The sequence below is a fragment of the Lagopus leucura genome, unplaced genomic scaffold (assembly GCF_019238085.1).
Source record: "Lagopus leucura isolate 7727_CA_CO unplaced genomic scaffold, USGS_WTPT01 Super-Scaffold_100029, whole genome shotgun sequence".
NCBI classification, from domain to species: Eukaryota; Metazoa; Chordata; class Aves; order Galliformes; family Phasianidae; genus Lagopus; species Lagopus leucura.
In genome coordinates, this window is record NW_024962280.1 from 1,766,828 (window position 1) to 1,784,770 (window position 17,943).

A 17,943-nucleotide genomic window follows, 5' to 3' on the forward strand; every position below is an offset into this window, starting at 1 on the left:
CGGGGCGACGGGGCAGAGGGGAGGAGCGGGAGGCGGTCGCTCGTCGTCTTGAGGGGAGCGCGGTCGTCGCTGTAACGCCAGACTTGGCAAAAGTCAATTAAACGTTTCAATAATGCATTTCTTCCCCTTGGGGGCTGGTGTGTGTGTGTCAGAGAGGGCTGCGGTCTCAATGAAGGCGATATCAGCCCTGCTTCCCCAGGCCTTGGCGGTAGGCGCGGCTGAGGGGGCAGAGGAGGAAGCGGGGCGCGGGGAGCGGCGGGTGCTGCGGCGGCTCCTGTGGGGACGCGGGTAAGCTCCGGTAGAGAATCGGCGCTGTGTGTGCTTAGGGCTCGGCGCCCTCTGCCTGCATCCCCTCTGAGCTCCCCCAGGGATGGGAATCCCAGCTCTGTCAGTGCATCACCACCTTCTGGAGAAGAAATGTAGCCCAATACCCGACCTAAACCTCCCCTGTTAGAAATAAAGCCACTACCTCTCTTATCAATATTGGCGGACACGAGGTTTCCATAATAGTTAAGAGCTTTCAACGTTACACGGGTTTGTTAACTCTTTGCTTCCTTCCAGGATGCTTTATAACGAAAACGTCACCTATGTGTTGCACCAGCTGTTGCAGTTGCAGAAAGTCTTTCCTGAATTTATATTGAGCATAGCAGCAAAGAGAATAATGGTACCATGAAAATTCCATGGATGTGTTTTGTTTGAACGCAGCTGAGGCTTTCTGTTTACACCAAGTGATGTGGTTCTCTGATACGTCATTATTTTGGTAAATTAGGAGTATAACAACACTGTTTGTTGGAAACTCGGAGCTGATAAGCTACAGCTTCTTGGCAGTGACTTTTCCAGAAATGCAGAAGAAATCTCCTAATTCTGCAGTTTTTTTGTGACACGGCTGATCAGATCACAGAAAATTTCTGGGTAGGCAGACAACAAGGATTAAAAGAATAATAATAATAAAAAAAACCCTGGATATTTTGTGAAGATAACACTGTTTTGTTTTCTTCCTTTCAAAGCTTACTTGGTACTGCATGTAACATTTGGACACAACTTTAACTTCTAACAAAATTATGCTGGGAGTGGTACCTAGTACTTCAGTCTCACTAAATATATGGGCGTACCTTGTTGTCTACCATCTTCCTTGAAGCCAGCAACAGTAACTCCTGGATGTTGCAGTCTGGTATACAAGAAAGAAATTTTCTGTACTTGTCTATTTGTGTCTTAAGAGGTAATGCACTATTTTAATGAAAGGATTAGCAGGTAAAATATTTTGCTTTACCAAATTGGAAATCTCTTACATTTGCTATGGCTTTTGTTGTACTGAGTTTATTTTGTAGCTCTGTATTTACGTCTGAATGGTTTGAATTAGCTAAAGTGAAACTTCCCTACTTCTGATTTAATTTTCAGGCATGTTTTAAGGCTGCCTCCTCTTGTGGCTGAGGATTGTATTGTATGTTTCACAGAGACACGCAAAATCCTGTATTTTCTTCATTCTCTGTCATCTTTGAAACTGCCCCAGCTGAAGACAGCTATTGCAATCACACAGTTAATGTGATGGAAATAGATCTACGCTGCCAACCGTGATCTAATGCCTTTGCTGAACTATGTATGTTTGTTTGTTTGACATGGTAAGAGAATGCAGAAGGGAATACCTAAACAGAACTGAAGTTAAACTAGCTATGTATTTTTTGAAGTGAAAATTTGAGGTGAAGCACTATGCATTTTGGCTGATTAAGCTGTTTGTACAGTTAACGTTTTGCTCCTCCTGAGGAAATTGCATGAGACAGAAGGAAATACAAGGCTTTTCAAAAGTGAAACTGCTTTGGAGCTTTGCGTAATAGCATAAGTAAAAATACTGAAAAGTTACTGTTACAGAAAGACATGAAATCATTGGTCTCATAAGATGTCAAGTGCTTTACAGATCTATCACGTTTTTGCTGGTTAGTTGTGCTGTCCCTTCCTTGGAGGAACAGCTGTTGAGTCCCAGGGAAACATTTTTGCAGAGTGGTTTTTAGACTGTTGCATCCTTAAGAAGTTTTCTTTGTGAATCCGTGGGTTAATGCACAACTGAGGCTCTGTCTCTGCAAAATGTGGTCACCAATAATGAAATGGGTCTCTGTAATTTGATTTCTGATCATGCCTTAAGATGACAAGGTGAAAAAAACACACAGTGTCCAAGAGCTGGCCCAGAAGTTAACAAAAAGAATGACAAATTTTCTCCCATCGCTGCTGTTTTCATAGTTAGCCTTTCCTTGTCTTTGCTAACCCAAACAGGCTGATTTATCACCTCTGTCGCCACACTCAGCTCTGACTGATTACACAGCATGTAGTTTGGGAAGGATGGAATTGGAAAGCCAGCACATTCTCTAGCGACCAAAACTGACTCAATGCCCCAACTAGTAACAATGACCTTTCCATGGAATCATCTCTCTCTTAGCATTACCTCTCAGTTCTTGGAAAAAGATTGACCGAAAGGAGGAGCTGAGCAACAGCCGTGTCATTTCATGAGTAACCATTTGAAAATAACTAAGAATCACTCAGCATTCCTCGGAGAATCTTCCTTCAAATTGACACCTGCCTTAAAATCACAGATCTAACAGACCATTCTGACACACGTGGTTTTCTTACCGTGCACCTTCATGCAAAATTCAAGAGCAAGCTTCGCTGTTATTAAATTATGTATGTTCAGAGGAAGACTATCCTTCAGCAGTCTTTGATCTGTATTTCTGGTCTGGTATCATCTGAAGAATAATTTACAGTCTGTCTTAAGTGCAGACGTAACCAGAGATTAATCAAGTGCATTTTGTTTAACTGTAGTCTGATAAATCTGTTTAGCTCTCAGAGGAACAATTACCACCTTATTTTTGTATTGGTTTGATTTTACTTCAGATCTGCCATGCAAATCTCCCAACACGTGGAAGACTTGTTTTGAAGAACAGTTCTCTTCGGAATTCTTGTGATGCTGCTCTGTTTTTTTAACATAAAGCAGAAATTGTGGTCCATTTGAGCAAAATGAGTTGCTGGAAATCGCTTCTCATGCCAGTAAACCTCTGTCTGTAGTGTAAGGAACAAAATATTATGTAAAACTGAGAAGATTTGTTTTGTACATAGAAAAATGTTCGCTAATCCTGGGGCTTATGTGCCTTTTCAGACTCAAAATGGAATAGCTAGTATTAACGAAAAAGTAGGTAGGATATTTTTTGATAATCTTCTGTTTGGTGTGCAAACACAGCTATACATGTGTTCATTTTACAAGCAGCATTTCCAAGTCTGGAATCCAAGGGAGCTTGCTGGATGTTAAAACAGCCATACCAAGTAATACCTGAACTTGGACTGGGATCAGCTGTGAATGCTGCACCGGTTGAGAAAGACATCAAAACTGAACTGGGTTTCACAGAATGGGGCTTTATTTTGAGATGGATATCGTTACAAAAAACAGCTACGTAAGATTGAATAGGAGCCATTCAAGTAAAACTCTATGGCTGGTTCAGGCTCCATGAAGCAGCTCAGGTTCTTTGCACTTGTTTTCACTTGTCCCCAAAGTGCTCTGCTGTAGCTCCTTAACATCAAAAGCTTTTCTAGAGAGAGATGGAGGTGCTGACAGACTTTTTCTGCTGAAGGAGAGGGCAGGTGGAGGCATAATGGTGCCAGAAACAAGTCAGCACACAGCCTTAGCATGAGCCTGTGCAGACCTACAGCACGGCACTGGGCTGTGAGCAGCATGCACTCTGCTTGTATTTCTGGCCTTCCCCTGAACTGGGAGCCACAGGCTGCTTTAGGGGAACTAAATCAAAGCTGTGCTTTTGCAAAAGGCAGCACAACTCTTAAGATTAAGAGGAAAAATTGATTTCTACTCTTTGAGTGCTGCTGTTACATTCAGTCCTCCTGTACATCACTGAGTTAGAACTGTGCTTTTGTACGTGCCATTTCCAGCTGCTGTGTTTTGGGTGTCACCTTTTGGTACGGCTTTGGGTTTTGCCTGAGCCCCCGCAATCTCCTGTGCTGTTTTCCTATTTTACCCATTTGAACTGTTTGAGCCAGACTGTAATTTTCTCTCTTTTAGAAAATGTTCACACAAACCTGAGGTTCTGTGACCTCTTCCTTTGTTAGCTGGTTCTTTGTTAGCTGTTCAGATTTGCTTTGCTCCAGTTGTAAGTCAATTTGCAGTGCTGTACCTGCAGCAGCCACAACAAACGCAGCAGAGTTCCTGCAGTCATTGCTGACTGCTATCATGGCTTTACTTTTTACTGACACCTGGAGGCATGTGAAAAGTGCAGTATGATGGCCTGTGCAGTGAAGAAATGTGGGGTGGATGCATGTCATCCCTTTTGAGCTACAAATACATTAATACTGCTGTCTTAGATAAATGAATGTCTGAAACAAAGCACAGCCTTCTGCCCTGACTCTCTGCTCACTTTTTCAGTGTGCTTTTTAAACTGTTACTCTGCTGCTTAATATTGCTTTTTGTTGGAAGCTTTGCATGACAGAAGTAAAATATGTGAACCACAAACTCTTGACTGTACATAACATGTAGTACAGTAATCCAACATTTTGTAACCACCCCTGGCAAGTGTCTGTGTTCATCTCAGGCCTTGCAGTTACCCCTAGGAAGGCATCACAGTGCTGCTCTGCAGCCAAGGCTGGGAGAGAAATGATTTACCCTGCTTTGAAAGGTAATACAGCCCGTGTAATCAATGACAGGTGCTGCTACAGTGCATGAGCAGAAATAGCTTCTAGGGAATTTTCTGCAAGTAGTTTCAGCTCTCATATCTTTGGGCTAAATTCATTTGCACACAAGAGTCATTCTCTCATGCAGCAGGATGCTTCTGTCACATCCAAAAGCTGTGGAGTTCTGGTGCATGTCTTTATTTTCCTGGGTCCATTTTACAAGTACAATTTAGAGTCATTGGTTACGCTGTATTTCAGCTTTGCTGTATTTAGAGAAAAACCTAATGTATTTACACTTCTAAAAACTACCCTTTAGCTGGAGCAGTGCTTAGAAACCTACTTTCTAGCAACACAAATACTCAGAGCAATGGACTGCACGGAACTGAAAATCAGCCTAACATGTCCTAAGCTGTCCAAAACTCGGTGGGATTCAACACCTTTCCATTTGTGACACTGTAATCACGTTGTACAGTGCACTAACATTACTGAGAGACGCTCCCGCGCTTGGTTTCAGCGCTGGCCCATATCAGCTGTCCATAAATCCAAAGGCTGTTGATGTCACTGTGCCAAATCAGTTTGAGTGCTCTCACTCGTTTAACGCTGTCCTTCACCAGGCTTTCTTTCCTGTGCTTGCTTAGAGCCTAAGTATTATAATTGGCCTGGGGATGTCCTCCCACGCGGCCTGTTTGAGTTTGAAACACCACATCATGAGGACTTTTTCCTAGTTAAAGAGCTTTAGATATTTTCCTTTTCCATTTTTTTTGGAAGCTACCGTGCGATGAGTTCTAAGATAACGCACTGCATTCTTTGCCTTCAAAAAGAGGGCCTGCAAAACAGATCCCCAGATGGTACCAATTAAAGGTAGTTCCTTTGGCTTTGGGGGCGGTTTGCTGATTCACATCAGCTGAACATCTGCTCTTGTGATTAGAAAACAAACGTAGGGCTCCCACATGACTGCAAGCACTGAGCAGCAGGCACTCGTGTTAGAGCTTACGGTCAGGCTGTCAGAGCTGTGTGGAGCGGTACGTGAACCTGTGCCTGAGCTCAGTTAGTCTGATTTAATATGACTTTGTATTTAATAGAACCTTCTATTTTGAGATTGCTTTTGATTTAAATTGAACTGTAGGAAAATTCACCAGTCTCTGCACTTTTGGCTTTTAATGATCAGATCGTTTGAAGACAGACTTAGGGACCACGCAGGAACTCTTGCCAAGGAAGTTTCTCGGTGCTGGAAGTGATCGCAGAATCTGTCAGCTGCAAATAGCTGAAGAAGAAAGAGAACCAAGCAGGGATCCACAGACTGTGGAGTTGAGTTTCCTGTCTTTGTTTCAGCAGCTCTACCTTTCAAAGAGAACAATTTCCTAATAAATACTGGGGGGAAAAAGTTTGTTTGAGATAAAAAGTGAGGAAATTGTTGGTTAAATGAGCTGCTTCTGTGTTAGCTGCAAGGCTTGGGGGTATCTTGTTTCCATGTTAAAAAAAAAAAGTCCCTTCTAAAGAAGTCCCTGGAACCAAGTTCTCCTCTGGTAGCTCCACTGATGATAGCACAGTGAAGGGAATCTTCTTGCTTTAGGTGAATTCCATAATGGTTCTTAAAAGGAAAACTATTATCTGCACATAGGGCTGGGAACTTCAGTTTTCTGAATCCTGTTCCTCTCCTGTGCTGTCTGCAGAAAGGGGAGGTCAGCTGCCCTCATATCCTCTGTTCCTTGGTCTATCAGGTGGGAGAGTGATGCTCAGAGCTGTATTTTGAAAAACAAGTGTTATGTACAGCATGCTTAGATAATTAAAAATTAATATGAAGTGTTAGGCAATGAGTTTCCCATTGGACATGGAACACTCAAGGCCTGTAAGAGGCAACCCAAGGCACTGGTCACAGCTACAAGCCACTGGAGTTCAAGAAGTGTTTGGACAATGCTTTCAGACATAGGGTTTGGATTTTGGGTGGTGCTGTGTGGAGCCAGGGGTTGCACTCCGTGATCCTTGTAGGTCCCTTCCAACTCAGGGTGTTCTGTGACTCTAAGACTAATAGGATCACAGAGCTAGGGACACTTAAGGCAGCACCTGAATTTTAAGCTGTATTACTTCTTTCCAGGCTGGATGTGGCTCTGCAGCCTGCTCTTGTGGCACAGGGGGGTTGAAACTAGATGATGAGGTCCTTTTCAACCCAGACCATTCTATGATTCTGGCTGTTGATACTGCCAGTGAGCAGAATTTAGCGTATAAAATGGCATCGGATCTGAGATGCATCTTTTATGAATAAATATGTAAATGTCCAGATGCAGATTGCTATTTTCAATGCTGCGTTTCAGTCTAATTTTGCAAGGCAACTGGAATACATAACTGCCTTTGGAATTTCGGAAGGCTGAAGGATTGATATTGAGTAGGGATGTGAAAATACACTAACTATGCATATCTCTTTGTTGAACTATAATGTAGAAAATGAGTACTTCTGAGCAGCAGCACTAACGAGGCCCATTCTTGTAAGGATTTGTGACTGAGCTCTCCTTTATTTTCTGGTGTCTGATAAAGGGTAATATTTCTGTTTCAGCTTTTCTTTTGGAGGGGGAATAATGGCCACATAATTTCCCTGAAATACGTGGAGTTTTAGTAGCTTAAAGAACTCTATACTTCTATCAGATCACCTACATCAACTCTTTCTTTTAGCGTTCATTACTTCTTTTTATATTATTAAAATCTCCTTTCAGTTACGAACTGTAACTCAGGGCTGTTATGAATCACTAACTACTTCGTGTGAAAATTCACTTTGAGGTTAATGGCAATTCTGGTTTAGGAGCACATAATTACATCCTGATAGGCGATGGAGTACCTGTTGTCCTTTCTCAGTGGTGATATTCAATCCGTGAGACAGATAGGGCAGAATTCTGTGCTGTTCCTGCAGGAGAATAACGCTGCACAGAGAGAGGACTGGGGGGAAGCAGTGCTGCTGATGACAGGACTGGCAGCATGGCAGTCCTGGATGCTGTGTTGGTCAACCCAGTGTTTCTTGCTGTATTTCAGTAGACTATGACTAGTACTTGCCCACAGAGTAGCAAGTAAAAAGCTGATGCAAAGCTGCCTTGCACTCCCATCTGTTACACAGAAGATTTTGAGGCAGACTTACCTGCCTGAATATTTGTTTCTGTGTCCACAGCTGCCAGTGTATATTTTACTCTCATGATAAAAATTGCTTTCGGAGAAAAACAAAAAAAAGCAAAAACAAAGGAGAGAGTGAAGGAAGAAGGGAAAAGGCAAGGGTTGTGCACTGACGGGTCGTTAAGCTTTGGACATCTGTGTTACTGGGTAAAGCCTATTGAATATCTGAATGACTGTTGTTTACTTTTTTTCCCAAAGGCTACGACCAAGAGTTAGGAAAAGGAACCAGTGGGTGATTTGCACCCCAGTCACAACAGCCTCAACTGGAAAACCCACCGACAGCCATTCAGGTGGGGGCACAGCCACGTGTTTGATGGCACGAGGATTCACTTTCTGGGGAGGTAAGTTTGGCTATCAGAGGGGTGCTAGGTTGGGGTGAGTGCTGTTATGGAATTACTCTTGAATTGTCTAAAACAAGACGCTACCATCCACCAGCAGCACAACAGTCAAACATTAAATCAAGTTTCTTCAAAAATTAAGTTCAGTGCTCCAAAACTTCAAGAGATTTTCAAGTAAATGTCAGGCTTGTTCTGTTAATTTTAGCTCGTTATATACGACACTCACAGCTCCTTCTATAGACCAGACTGCAGGAGGGATTCCCACGAGATAGGAACAGTTTTAATCCTCTCAGCATTTACATACTGTAAATAAATCAGAACCCCGTGAAGCAGATATGAAAGACATCATACAATTTGCTGTATACGTGAATTACACTGCTAATGTATTGAGTGGGTTTTTAATTAGAAGGAAATACACAGTGTCTTTGTGCCCAGTGGGTTAGTGAGGTTTGTAAGCCCCCAGAGCAAAGGGAGAAACATATAGGAGAGGGCTCTGTGTTAATGATGTAATCATTCACTTACAGAAGGACTCCTGCGTATCGGGGGAGCTCTTCTGGCCACTTCCTCACTGGTGGTACACTTATCTTCATGAGTTGGAAGGGCTGCGAGAGGAGGAGATGATCCAGTGAGGTACAAACAGAATACTAAGAATTGTTAATGAGAGAATTCTAAATAATTTCCTCAAAAGAAGTTATTTGAGGAAAATCTTCTGACAGAAGAATGCCGAACATTTCAGTCCGTGGCGTTTGGAGTTGATTTGGAATATTTACATTTGAAGTGGTTTCAAGCTGCAGATTTCTTGTCCAGGTCAAATATTGAAGTAAATGCATGGCTCTGCTTAGACACCTCTTTGAGAAAACGTGCACCGTTAGGAAGTTTCTGTTCCCCAAAGTGCTGTAATTTTGAAACAGTCGTCTCCAGGTGGAATGAAGTGTGGGTATTTCCTGAGGTGCCACATTTGGTACCACTGGGCTGTAAGTATTGATATCTGTAAAGGTTCGTATCTGAAGGTGCTTCATTGCTGTTCTAATTAATGAGATTGTGGTTGAAAAAGGAGGGTGCAGGTTTTTAGCTCTGTGTTGCATAAACATCTCAAACCAAAATGATCTCAAGCTCGCGTTGTCACTATTTGAATTTACAGTTTAATTATTATTAACTGCAGTATGTCCTATGGCCACAAGATGTCTCAGTGAGGAAATACTGAACTTTTACGAAGTGGTTTTGCAATATTGCTCAAATCAGACAGGGACTTCCAGTATTTGCCTTGAATTTTACCCAGAACTCTACATGGGCTTTTTGCTAACACGAGACCTAAGACTGTGTATTTGTTTGCCCATTAGTGTAGGCAGTAAAAGATAACTTCAAGTGCTTGATGAACCAAATGACTCTTTGGAAAACCCTAGTTTTAAAAAAGGAAAGGTGTGAAGCATAGTCCTTACTAAGCAGCTGAGAAACACGAGTGTCTTCTTGTGTAGGATAGATAGGAGAGCAACTTTAGGCTACTGCATTTCATTTCCACAATTGATTTTGATATGGTGCAACTTATTTTAATTATTCTTATTTGGGATTAAGTAGTTAGCATTACTTAGAGTTGCTATAGGGAGTCAGTTATTTGTACCACACTTTCTCTAAGGAGATGTTCTTTGGGGGGCCGAATGTCACTGAAACCTATGAAAAAAATCTCCTTTTGTGTGATGCACACAGCGAAATATTTGGGTGGTTACGTACGTGAGCAAAGCGGGAATGCGTTAAATATTGATTTTAGAACAAGAAGAGGCTTCTTATCACACTTATTGCGAGAGGGAAATGTGAAAAATGCTCAAGAGTTGGTGACTGCAGCATGACCTGTTTGTCCGTGTTGCTCTGTGTTGCTCAGTTTGCCTGCACGCACCCACTGCTCTGTTTGCCCTGGGAACGCTTCTCACCAATTTTTCTTTGTTTTTTTTTGTATTCTTCCATTGTGTTTCCATACTTATCTTCCCTCAGTTCACCTCCTGCATAATTCCTTCTATACCTTGTCTGAAGCAGACTATTTCTTATTTTATTTTATCTTCTTAGATTAGGAAATAAACCAGAGTGAATCAAGCTGTATTTTTACACACTTGTGCTGCCTGCAGCGCGCGCAGGTAACTGATGAGTGCATCAGCATTCCTACTGCCAGCAGCTCTGCACAGTTCAGGGACAATGAACCTTACACTGTAAATCCTCAGCAAGGGAAAAAGGTGCTTTCAGTCAAAATGCACGGCCCTGTGCTGTGGGGAGGTGAGATGACAGCATCCAGAGGAGGAAGGGCTCTGGGCATCAAACCCGACTGACGGAGCTGACGTTCATCTCTCATGTAGTTGTTAAGCTGCTTACAGAATGCCTTTGTGTTTTATTTTATGTCAAAGTGAAATGAGGGATTTTCTCATGAATTCAGAATTCCAAATCAGTTAAGAGAGGGCTGAGAGAGTAGCATTCTTCAGTGATTAATGTGTGTACCTTAGATAAAGTATCTGAGCAGTGTTAAGGCACAGCTACCCTTTAACAGCCAAGCGTGGTTGTTAGGGAGATTGGCTTTGGAGCAGCGCAGGTGTTGCTGCTGCCTCCAACTATCTTTGCTGTAAAGGACAAATACACGAGGCTTAGATTTTGAAGCCTCATGGTTTATTTTAACTCAAAAATGGCTTATTTTTGCAGATATCCCACAGGACTGGGGCAATAGCGATAGGATATAACCTATAAACTCTTCTCATCAATCAGGAACTATATGAAACGCAGAACAAAAAGATGATCTTTGGACCAAAGAAAGCACATTCTGGGGCTAAAAGAGGAAATAATAAAATAGTTGTCAAAAATATGGGCCAAGGCCGTATCATAAAAGCAGGAGAGCTATTGTCAGGATTTCTGAATGCGTGGTGGGAAGGGAGTGCTTTAAGGAAGGATCTGGAAGAAAACAATGAAACAGTTCTGTAAATGCATTTGGGTTATTGTTTCCAAGTGTAAAGAGCAGCGTGAGAGCAAGCACACAGGGCTCAATGAAAATCTAATAAAAAGACCACAAAAACTGCCATTGCTTCTGTGGTAACTATTGAAGCAGTGGGAAAGTGAGAAAATTTCTGCTGTGCAGAGACCTGCAAGTGTAACTGTGTAGCTGGGGAAGGGCTCAGGGAGGAGAGGGGGGTGGGAGGTGTCCCTTCATGGCAGCCCAGCTTCGCTCCAGATGTAGCACAGCGATGCTGCAGGTAAACTGTGCAGTGCTGTGAGCAGGACAAGAGCGTCACAGAACTCTGCAGGAAGGAAGTCACGAGGTAAAGCGTGATTTGTTGAAGTCACATGTATTCAAAATAAGGCCTGTTTTAAGTTGTTACAGTTTTATGAATTTGTATTTGTAAATGTTACCCAGAGGATGGTGTGTGCTTTTTAAGTAGGGTCTCCACCCTCAAGACTTGATATCCTGAATTACAGAGACTTACAGAATCTACTGTGATCTGATGAGGTTTAAATGTCCAGATTCCTTACGCCTGTGCTTAATAGGAGTACTTGAGTCACTTACAAGTGCAAGAACTCTAGTTGTAGCAGCACAGAACTTTGCATGGGTCATTTACTTTAACAGAAAAGCCTACTTCAACATGCACACAGTGCTTCTAAATATTCTGAACAAATAAAAGCAGACGATGTTTGTTTCAATATATGAAAGTCTTCCATTATTGGAGTTTAGTTGTCTGAAAGGAGAGGGAATAGAGACATGTGAGGTAACTTGATCGGCTTAGAGTACCTGATACTGAGAAAGCCTTGTCCTGCATTTCTTCTGCACTATTCCTTCCTTTGATTCTGCAGAGTATTCAGCTACTGGAGGAGTTGTTTCCCAGAGGAAGGAGGGAGTGTTACCATCCAGATGTGCCGTGGTTCCTTAGGTTGTTCCCTGTCTGCCCTTAAAACAGCATTCAGTCCTGTTGGGATGGCGTTCAGTCAGCTCTGTGACATCTGTTCCAAAATTCAGGAGGACAATTGTGATTTTATACCACAGTCATCAATGTGTGGTCAGAAGGACGTTTCCCCATATTCCATGTTTGTTAGCTTCTAAATGATCACACCCAAACATTTCCCACTGAATAAGCTCCTGTACAGCTGACAGCATACAGCGTGCTGAGGATTCTCACATCCTGCCCTTTGTGTTTCACAGTCTCAGCTATGCACCATTGACTTGTTCAGGGATGATTGTTCTGAGCAGAAACAAACAGGCACAGCCAAATTCGTGTAATAGCAGACACTGGAGGGCTCCTACAGTGCAGCTGCAACATGTTTGATGTTTCTGCCTGTCTCATGCAGTTGCACAAGACTGTCAGTATGCATCAATAAGAAATGCAGGAACCAAAGGTCAGGACCTGCAGTCAGGGTGTGGTTCATTGCAAAAGCTAATGAAAAGAGTTCCAAACCCAGAATCATCATAGAAGGCTGGCAAGATCCCCAATGCCTTTAAAACCTTCCCCCAAGCAAACTTTTCCAGTCACACAGCATCTGATCTGCTGCTCAGTTTGGCTGCAGTATGAAAAAGCAGCTTCTGACATTCCTGTTGCACAAGCAGGGGGCAGCACTCTTCTTGCTTTCTCGAGGCACCCTGAACATTTCCTTCAAGAATCCTAAAATTGTTTTTAGGATCCTTATAGCTTTTGTATCCAATGCAGCTTTTAAATAACAAAATAAAAGTTATCCAGAAATCAACTGTGCTTGTGATGCTGTGCCTTGTATTTTTAGCACAAGCAGGATTCAGTTTGGTTGTGCTCTTGAACATATACACTATTCTGCTAACTGTATTTTTCAGCCAAGCAGCTGAATGATCTGAAGCTCCCCATAGCAGGATGGAGTGGTGAAATGCCTTTTTAACTTCCTTGCCATCAATTTCACACGTGACCTGTGATGGGATCGGGTATCAAACAACTTCCAGGCTTCCAGCAGGGAGCAGACGGCGCCCTGGGTTGCGTTGTGTGCACAAGAGCAGAAGGCACAGATGTGGCAACTGGCACAGGAGGCCCCGCTCTCCTCCTCTGACAACTCATTCAGCACAAACCCTGCCTGGCTGTGGGCCGGGGAGATGTGCCACCTTGGCTGCAGGGCCCACCCAGACGTGCTCTGCTCTCTGCTCCTACAAGCTGCTCTTCCTCCGCACCTTCTTACCCATGGAATAGGCCTCTCCACAGCCCTGGACGTGGTGGGTTCTCAAGGAGATGCTTTATTCCAGATGTAGAAAGGCAGTTTTGAACAGTGGATTCTATGCCCGCTGTGTGCTCATCCCAAAGAAGCCCAGTACACTTCATCCATACAGTATAGAAAAATACCAACCAGGAGGAGCTCTGGGAGCAGGCAAACTAATTAAGTCCGCGCTGTGGATTTCTGTCTTCTTGTTGGCTCTCTTGTGGCTGAAATGCTAAAATGGAGCATTTATCCCCTGGGAGATCTGTCTCTTGTACCTTATCAGCCTTGCCCTCAGTGGGGGCACCAGTGTGGTCCCTTTTCTCTATCATTGATTTTTTTAATTAAACTTTCAAGCATGCAATTCCTTTGAGAATCCTCCGCTACGTCCAGCTTGATTGATATTTGTTTTGAGGCTTCAAAATCATCCAGGGGAAGGGGTCTCCACAGGCAGATAAAATGGCCAGGGCTTCGTTTCCTGAGGAAAGCCCTTACAAAAAATACAAATAGGAAAAGTACTTGATATTAAGTGAATGTAAAAAAGTCTTATTTCCTTTGAAGTGCAATGTAAAAGATTTGCTTCAAATCAATGTGGGCATCATTTAATCTGATAACCTGGAGGAGCGACTGTGTGCCGGAGAGCTGCTTCTGTATTTTAGCTCTGCCAACTGGGTCTAATCATACTGTGCTGCTTCTCCCTTCAGAACTTCTTGTCTAATTAGAGACCCTGGTACACTCATTAAATCCCTTGCTGAACGAGGAAGTCCTGAGGCCAGTGAACTGGATTCTGATTTGTAATCGATACCTGATCAGATTAAATGACTGGGAGAATTAAATCACACTCATACAAATGTTTATAAATTTATTGGTCTGAAATGTTACATTTTTAACATTGAATTTAGTTTGGAAAAACAACATTTCCATGGTTGCGCATTCATCAGAAATATTTTCTGTGCTAGAAGGTATTTTACACTGACTCTGAATGAACAGCCCAGGCAATGTCGAGTCTGCAGACCTGCTCTGCTCTTGGAAACGTAGGCTCAACATGACTCAGGATTTAGCCCACAGTAATTGCTGTCAGTGTTAATAACAGCTTCTGCTGAGAAAGCTTCCTTTGTTCACTACTGCAGTGAATTCACCTGATGGCTTCTCGTCTGTGAATAACGCATGCATGAGACAGCAGGGTACAGCTGGGGGCTTTACTCACTTCTTCACCCTTCTGCAACTTGAAATTCCTGCCTGTTTATTACTAAGAATGAAATGCAAACTTCCTGCACACCAGGCACACGTGCTGAGCTTTGCCACAGCTTTTCAGAGATCCTTTTGCCAAGGGGCTGCTGAGTGACTGAAGGACATGGCCAGCGATTGTGATAGATGCAGGGGAGAAGAAATCCAGGTGTCTAAGCAAACATCCTGAGCCCCGGAGCATCCTACCTCTGCAGACATGGCTCAAGAAGGCAGAAATAGATGGGCTGGATGTTCTGGGATTGTATAACCAATAACTACATAACCAACGGTCTTTTTCACTTCCTTATGAAGGAACAGGCTCTATTAACTTTTCCATCTTAGCATTTAAACTGTTTTCACGGTCGATACAGTTCAATTAGTCTTCTAGTTAACAATCCATCGTTGCTTTAAAGCATTCAGAATACTAATTCACTCCTTCATGAATCAGGAAGACTCAACAGAAATTTCATTCAATTTTTTTTTTTTTAATCCCCAAGCTGTAGCAACAGGATCAGCACTTTGTTGCACTTCTTATGTCAGATTTAATCAGAACTAAATTACTCAGTAACAAAATCTAAGGTGGCTTTGCTACAGGCAGGACAGGATCCGTCCTGATTTCTAAGAGCTGACCAGCAGCCCCAAACAGCAGCAGAGGGACAGGGGGGTAACAGTGTGACAGCAGACCTACCCCTTACAAGCAGATTTATCTGTGGCTTGGCAGGAGCAGATGCTGCTTGTTAAAATCTGTTCATAGTAATCGGTCCTAGAATGCAATAGTATCCAAACAAATACTGAATAATGTTACATTTCTTTTTGCACATAGCTAAGAGCTTAGGCTACAAACAACTACAAGCAACGAACACATCCGCAGAGTACATCTAATGAAACAACATCTTATCTCTTGCTGTTCTTACTGAATGAACTGCTTGGCTCTGTTACCTTTTGATGAATTACTTGGCGCAAACATTTTAAGCATTGCTCACCTATTTTCTTTGCAACTACAAAAATTGGTCAACTCTGCCTCTTTTACCATTCAGCACACACATCTGAGCTGAATAACCCTGAGCGTGGTGCCACTAATAAAAGCCGTATCTCAGAATATCTGCCGTATCTCAGAAGCATCTGCAGGTATAAGAACATAATTTAAAATCGTCCCAGTGCATTATAAATATTTATTTACTTATAAATGAGTCCTCCAGAATCAAATATTTTAGTCTTATAAAATATTTTGAGTCATATTCACCAAAATCTGACGGCATAAATTCTTAACTTTTTTCCTTTTGCTTAAAACTTGTAGAGATCTCCTTTGATCTGCTGTAGTGTTTTGCAAATGCAGTCAGCCTTTGGAGAGCTTCTGACAGACCTTCTCCCGTGATGGCACAGCAGGGCTGCACGTACCAATTTCTGTCACAGCAGTGCTTCTTCATGTGGAATCTCCTGGTTATTTCCTCAGCGTTTAAAGCTCCGGGCAGATCCTGCTTGTTTGCTAGCACGACGACCGGCACGTTTTTTATGGATTCATTCTTTAAAAGGAGTTCAAATGCTTTCTTTGATTCCTCTAGACGTTGCTTATCAGCGCTGTCCACAACATACATGAGTCCTTCTGCATTCTCCAGGAAATTGCACCAAAGCTGTCTCATTTTCTCTTGTCCTCCAACATCCCAAAAAGTCAGTGTAAAATCTTTCCCCGTTTCGATCATATCGACATTAAAGCCAATTGTTGGAATCGTTAGAAAAACGTCATCAGACTTGAACTTGTACAGCAGAGTAGATTTCCCTGCCGAATCGAGTCCTAACATCAGTATATTAGCTTGTTTTACTTTGGAGTGCCTGGTGATGTGGAGGCCCATTTGTGCCGTGGTTTCTGTATTGAACCTTTAGAGGCGGAATCCACTGTCTTCTGTGGAGCCAGTTTTTATCAGTACGACTTCTTTCTTCCTCCGTCAGACGGAGCACAAAGAGTAAGGAAAAGGAAGTGGAAGCAGCTGCTTTGTGCTATGAAAAGTAAGTAAAAGCTCTGTACAAATACATTCTGGCTTTTATCGAGTTGATAATATGCAAACAGTATTTATGAAGGTGTAATGTTCAATGCCAAGCCCGTGGGTGGGACTGCAGTGAGTAATGTAGCAATGGGTCACAAAGCCCAAAGGTCTCTAAACATGCTCAAACACTGAGCCATACTCACTTGACCATCCTCTAGAATATAGGAACTCTTCTTTTGCTGAAGAACTGCGTGCTCTGAATCAGCAGTGATCTGATTCAGGTTATACACCCAAACCCTGCAGTCCAGAGATCCACCACCCGCCTGCAGCTGTCTCAGTGAGTGCCCACAGAGACCTCACTGTGTCACCGCATCCCTTTTGGAGAAGAAACTTAATAACACAGCCAGTGAGAAGGAAAACCCTATTGGTTTGTCCAGGCTCATCAGCCCATGGAACGACAAAGTTCCCGATTCACCAGAGTATCTCGTCTCCCAGCAGGGCATTAATCTCAAGTGGTTTCTAATGTTCGCCTGTGGAGGTACACACGGACTCAATCAAGCTGTATTAGCCCTGCACTTAAAAATGTGTTGTGCTCTAAAGCTGGCTGCCTTTGACTCAGTAGTTATTCTTCCTGTTCCTTCCTGCACAAAGTGCTCTGCTGTGACTACAAACTCTGAGTTATGTTGGTGTGAACACGTCCAACTGCACCACGCAGGATGCAGTCTCAGAACAGATCTTGAGATCTGATCTCTGGTGGGATTCAGCTACCTGACATTTGTTAGCTTTGCTATCATCTGTCCTGTTGTTGCTCACAGATACTGCATTGATTTCCTTTAAGAAAGGAATAAGAAAGAGGGAAGCATCTGAGTCTGAATCAGAAGGGATTATTTTTAAACTAGTGTTCTAAGCTATAGATTAAATAAGAGGAAATTGAAAATTCAGTCTAATATTATTGGAATCATGTTGAGCCTCCGTTTTTTGGACAGCTGGTAGATCTACACTGCGCTAACCTGATGCACACTGAGCGCTTCACTGCTTATTTGGCCCTTATACCTAATGGACCCGTGGGGCTCAGTACATTTGTGCTTCAGAAAACACATAACCAGCAAAAAAGATGCAAAGGTCTTTTGGCTAAATAAGCTGCTGATACGGGTAGTCGTTGTGATACCCATGACAGGGGTTGCCCTGATATTACAGTGAGTAAAATGAACCTCAGCCTCGGCAGACGAGTCATAAGCTGGTTTCTCTTGAAGCTAAAGGGGTTTTACCAGAACTAATTGGGGGCAGCAACAGATGGCAGAGACATGCTCACTGTAGTGCATTTTTCATATTGAATAACACACGTGGATTACGTGTAGGATTTCTTTCAGGAGGTATTAAACCACGGAAGGAAGCATTTGTGTTTCTTT

The 17,943-nt window shown here is 42.7% G+C and overlaps 1 protein-coding gene and 2 long non-coding RNA genes across 4 annotated transcripts; 2 read left to right on the top strand and 1 right to left on the bottom strand.

Annotated features, from left to right (window-relative positions):
* The first annotated feature begins 261 nt into the window (after positions 1-261).
* LOC122185513 lies at positions 262-9,245 on the top strand. The gene is made up of 3 exons (XR_006180897.1): positions 262-288; positions 8,014-8,156; positions 8,678-9,245. It is a non-coding gene; the product is annotated as an uncharacterized LOC122185513 (long non-coding RNA).
* LOC122185514 lies at positions 309-2,811 on the top strand. Of its 2 annotated transcripts, XR_006180898.1 has the most exons (4): positions 309-912; positions 1,008-1,219; positions 1,399-1,597; positions 2,266-2,811. It is a non-coding gene; the product is annotated as an uncharacterized LOC122185514 (long non-coding RNA). The 2 variants fall into 2 exon arrangements; XR_006180899.1 differs by lacking the exon at positions 2,266-2,811 and having other exon boundaries at positions 1,399-1,775.
* A 4,991-nt stretch (positions 9,246-14,236) lies between the features above and the next one.
* ARL14 (ADP ribosylation factor like GTPase 14) lies at positions 14,237-16,688 on the bottom strand. The gene has a single exon (XM_042881204.1). The coding sequence runs from the start codon at positions 16,400-16,402 to the stop codon at positions 15,818-15,820; it is 585 nt and encodes a 194-aa protein (XP_042737138.1). The 5' UTR covers positions 16,403-16,688; the 3' UTR covers positions 14,237-15,817.
* Positions 16,689-17,943: the final 1,255 nt, after the last annotated feature.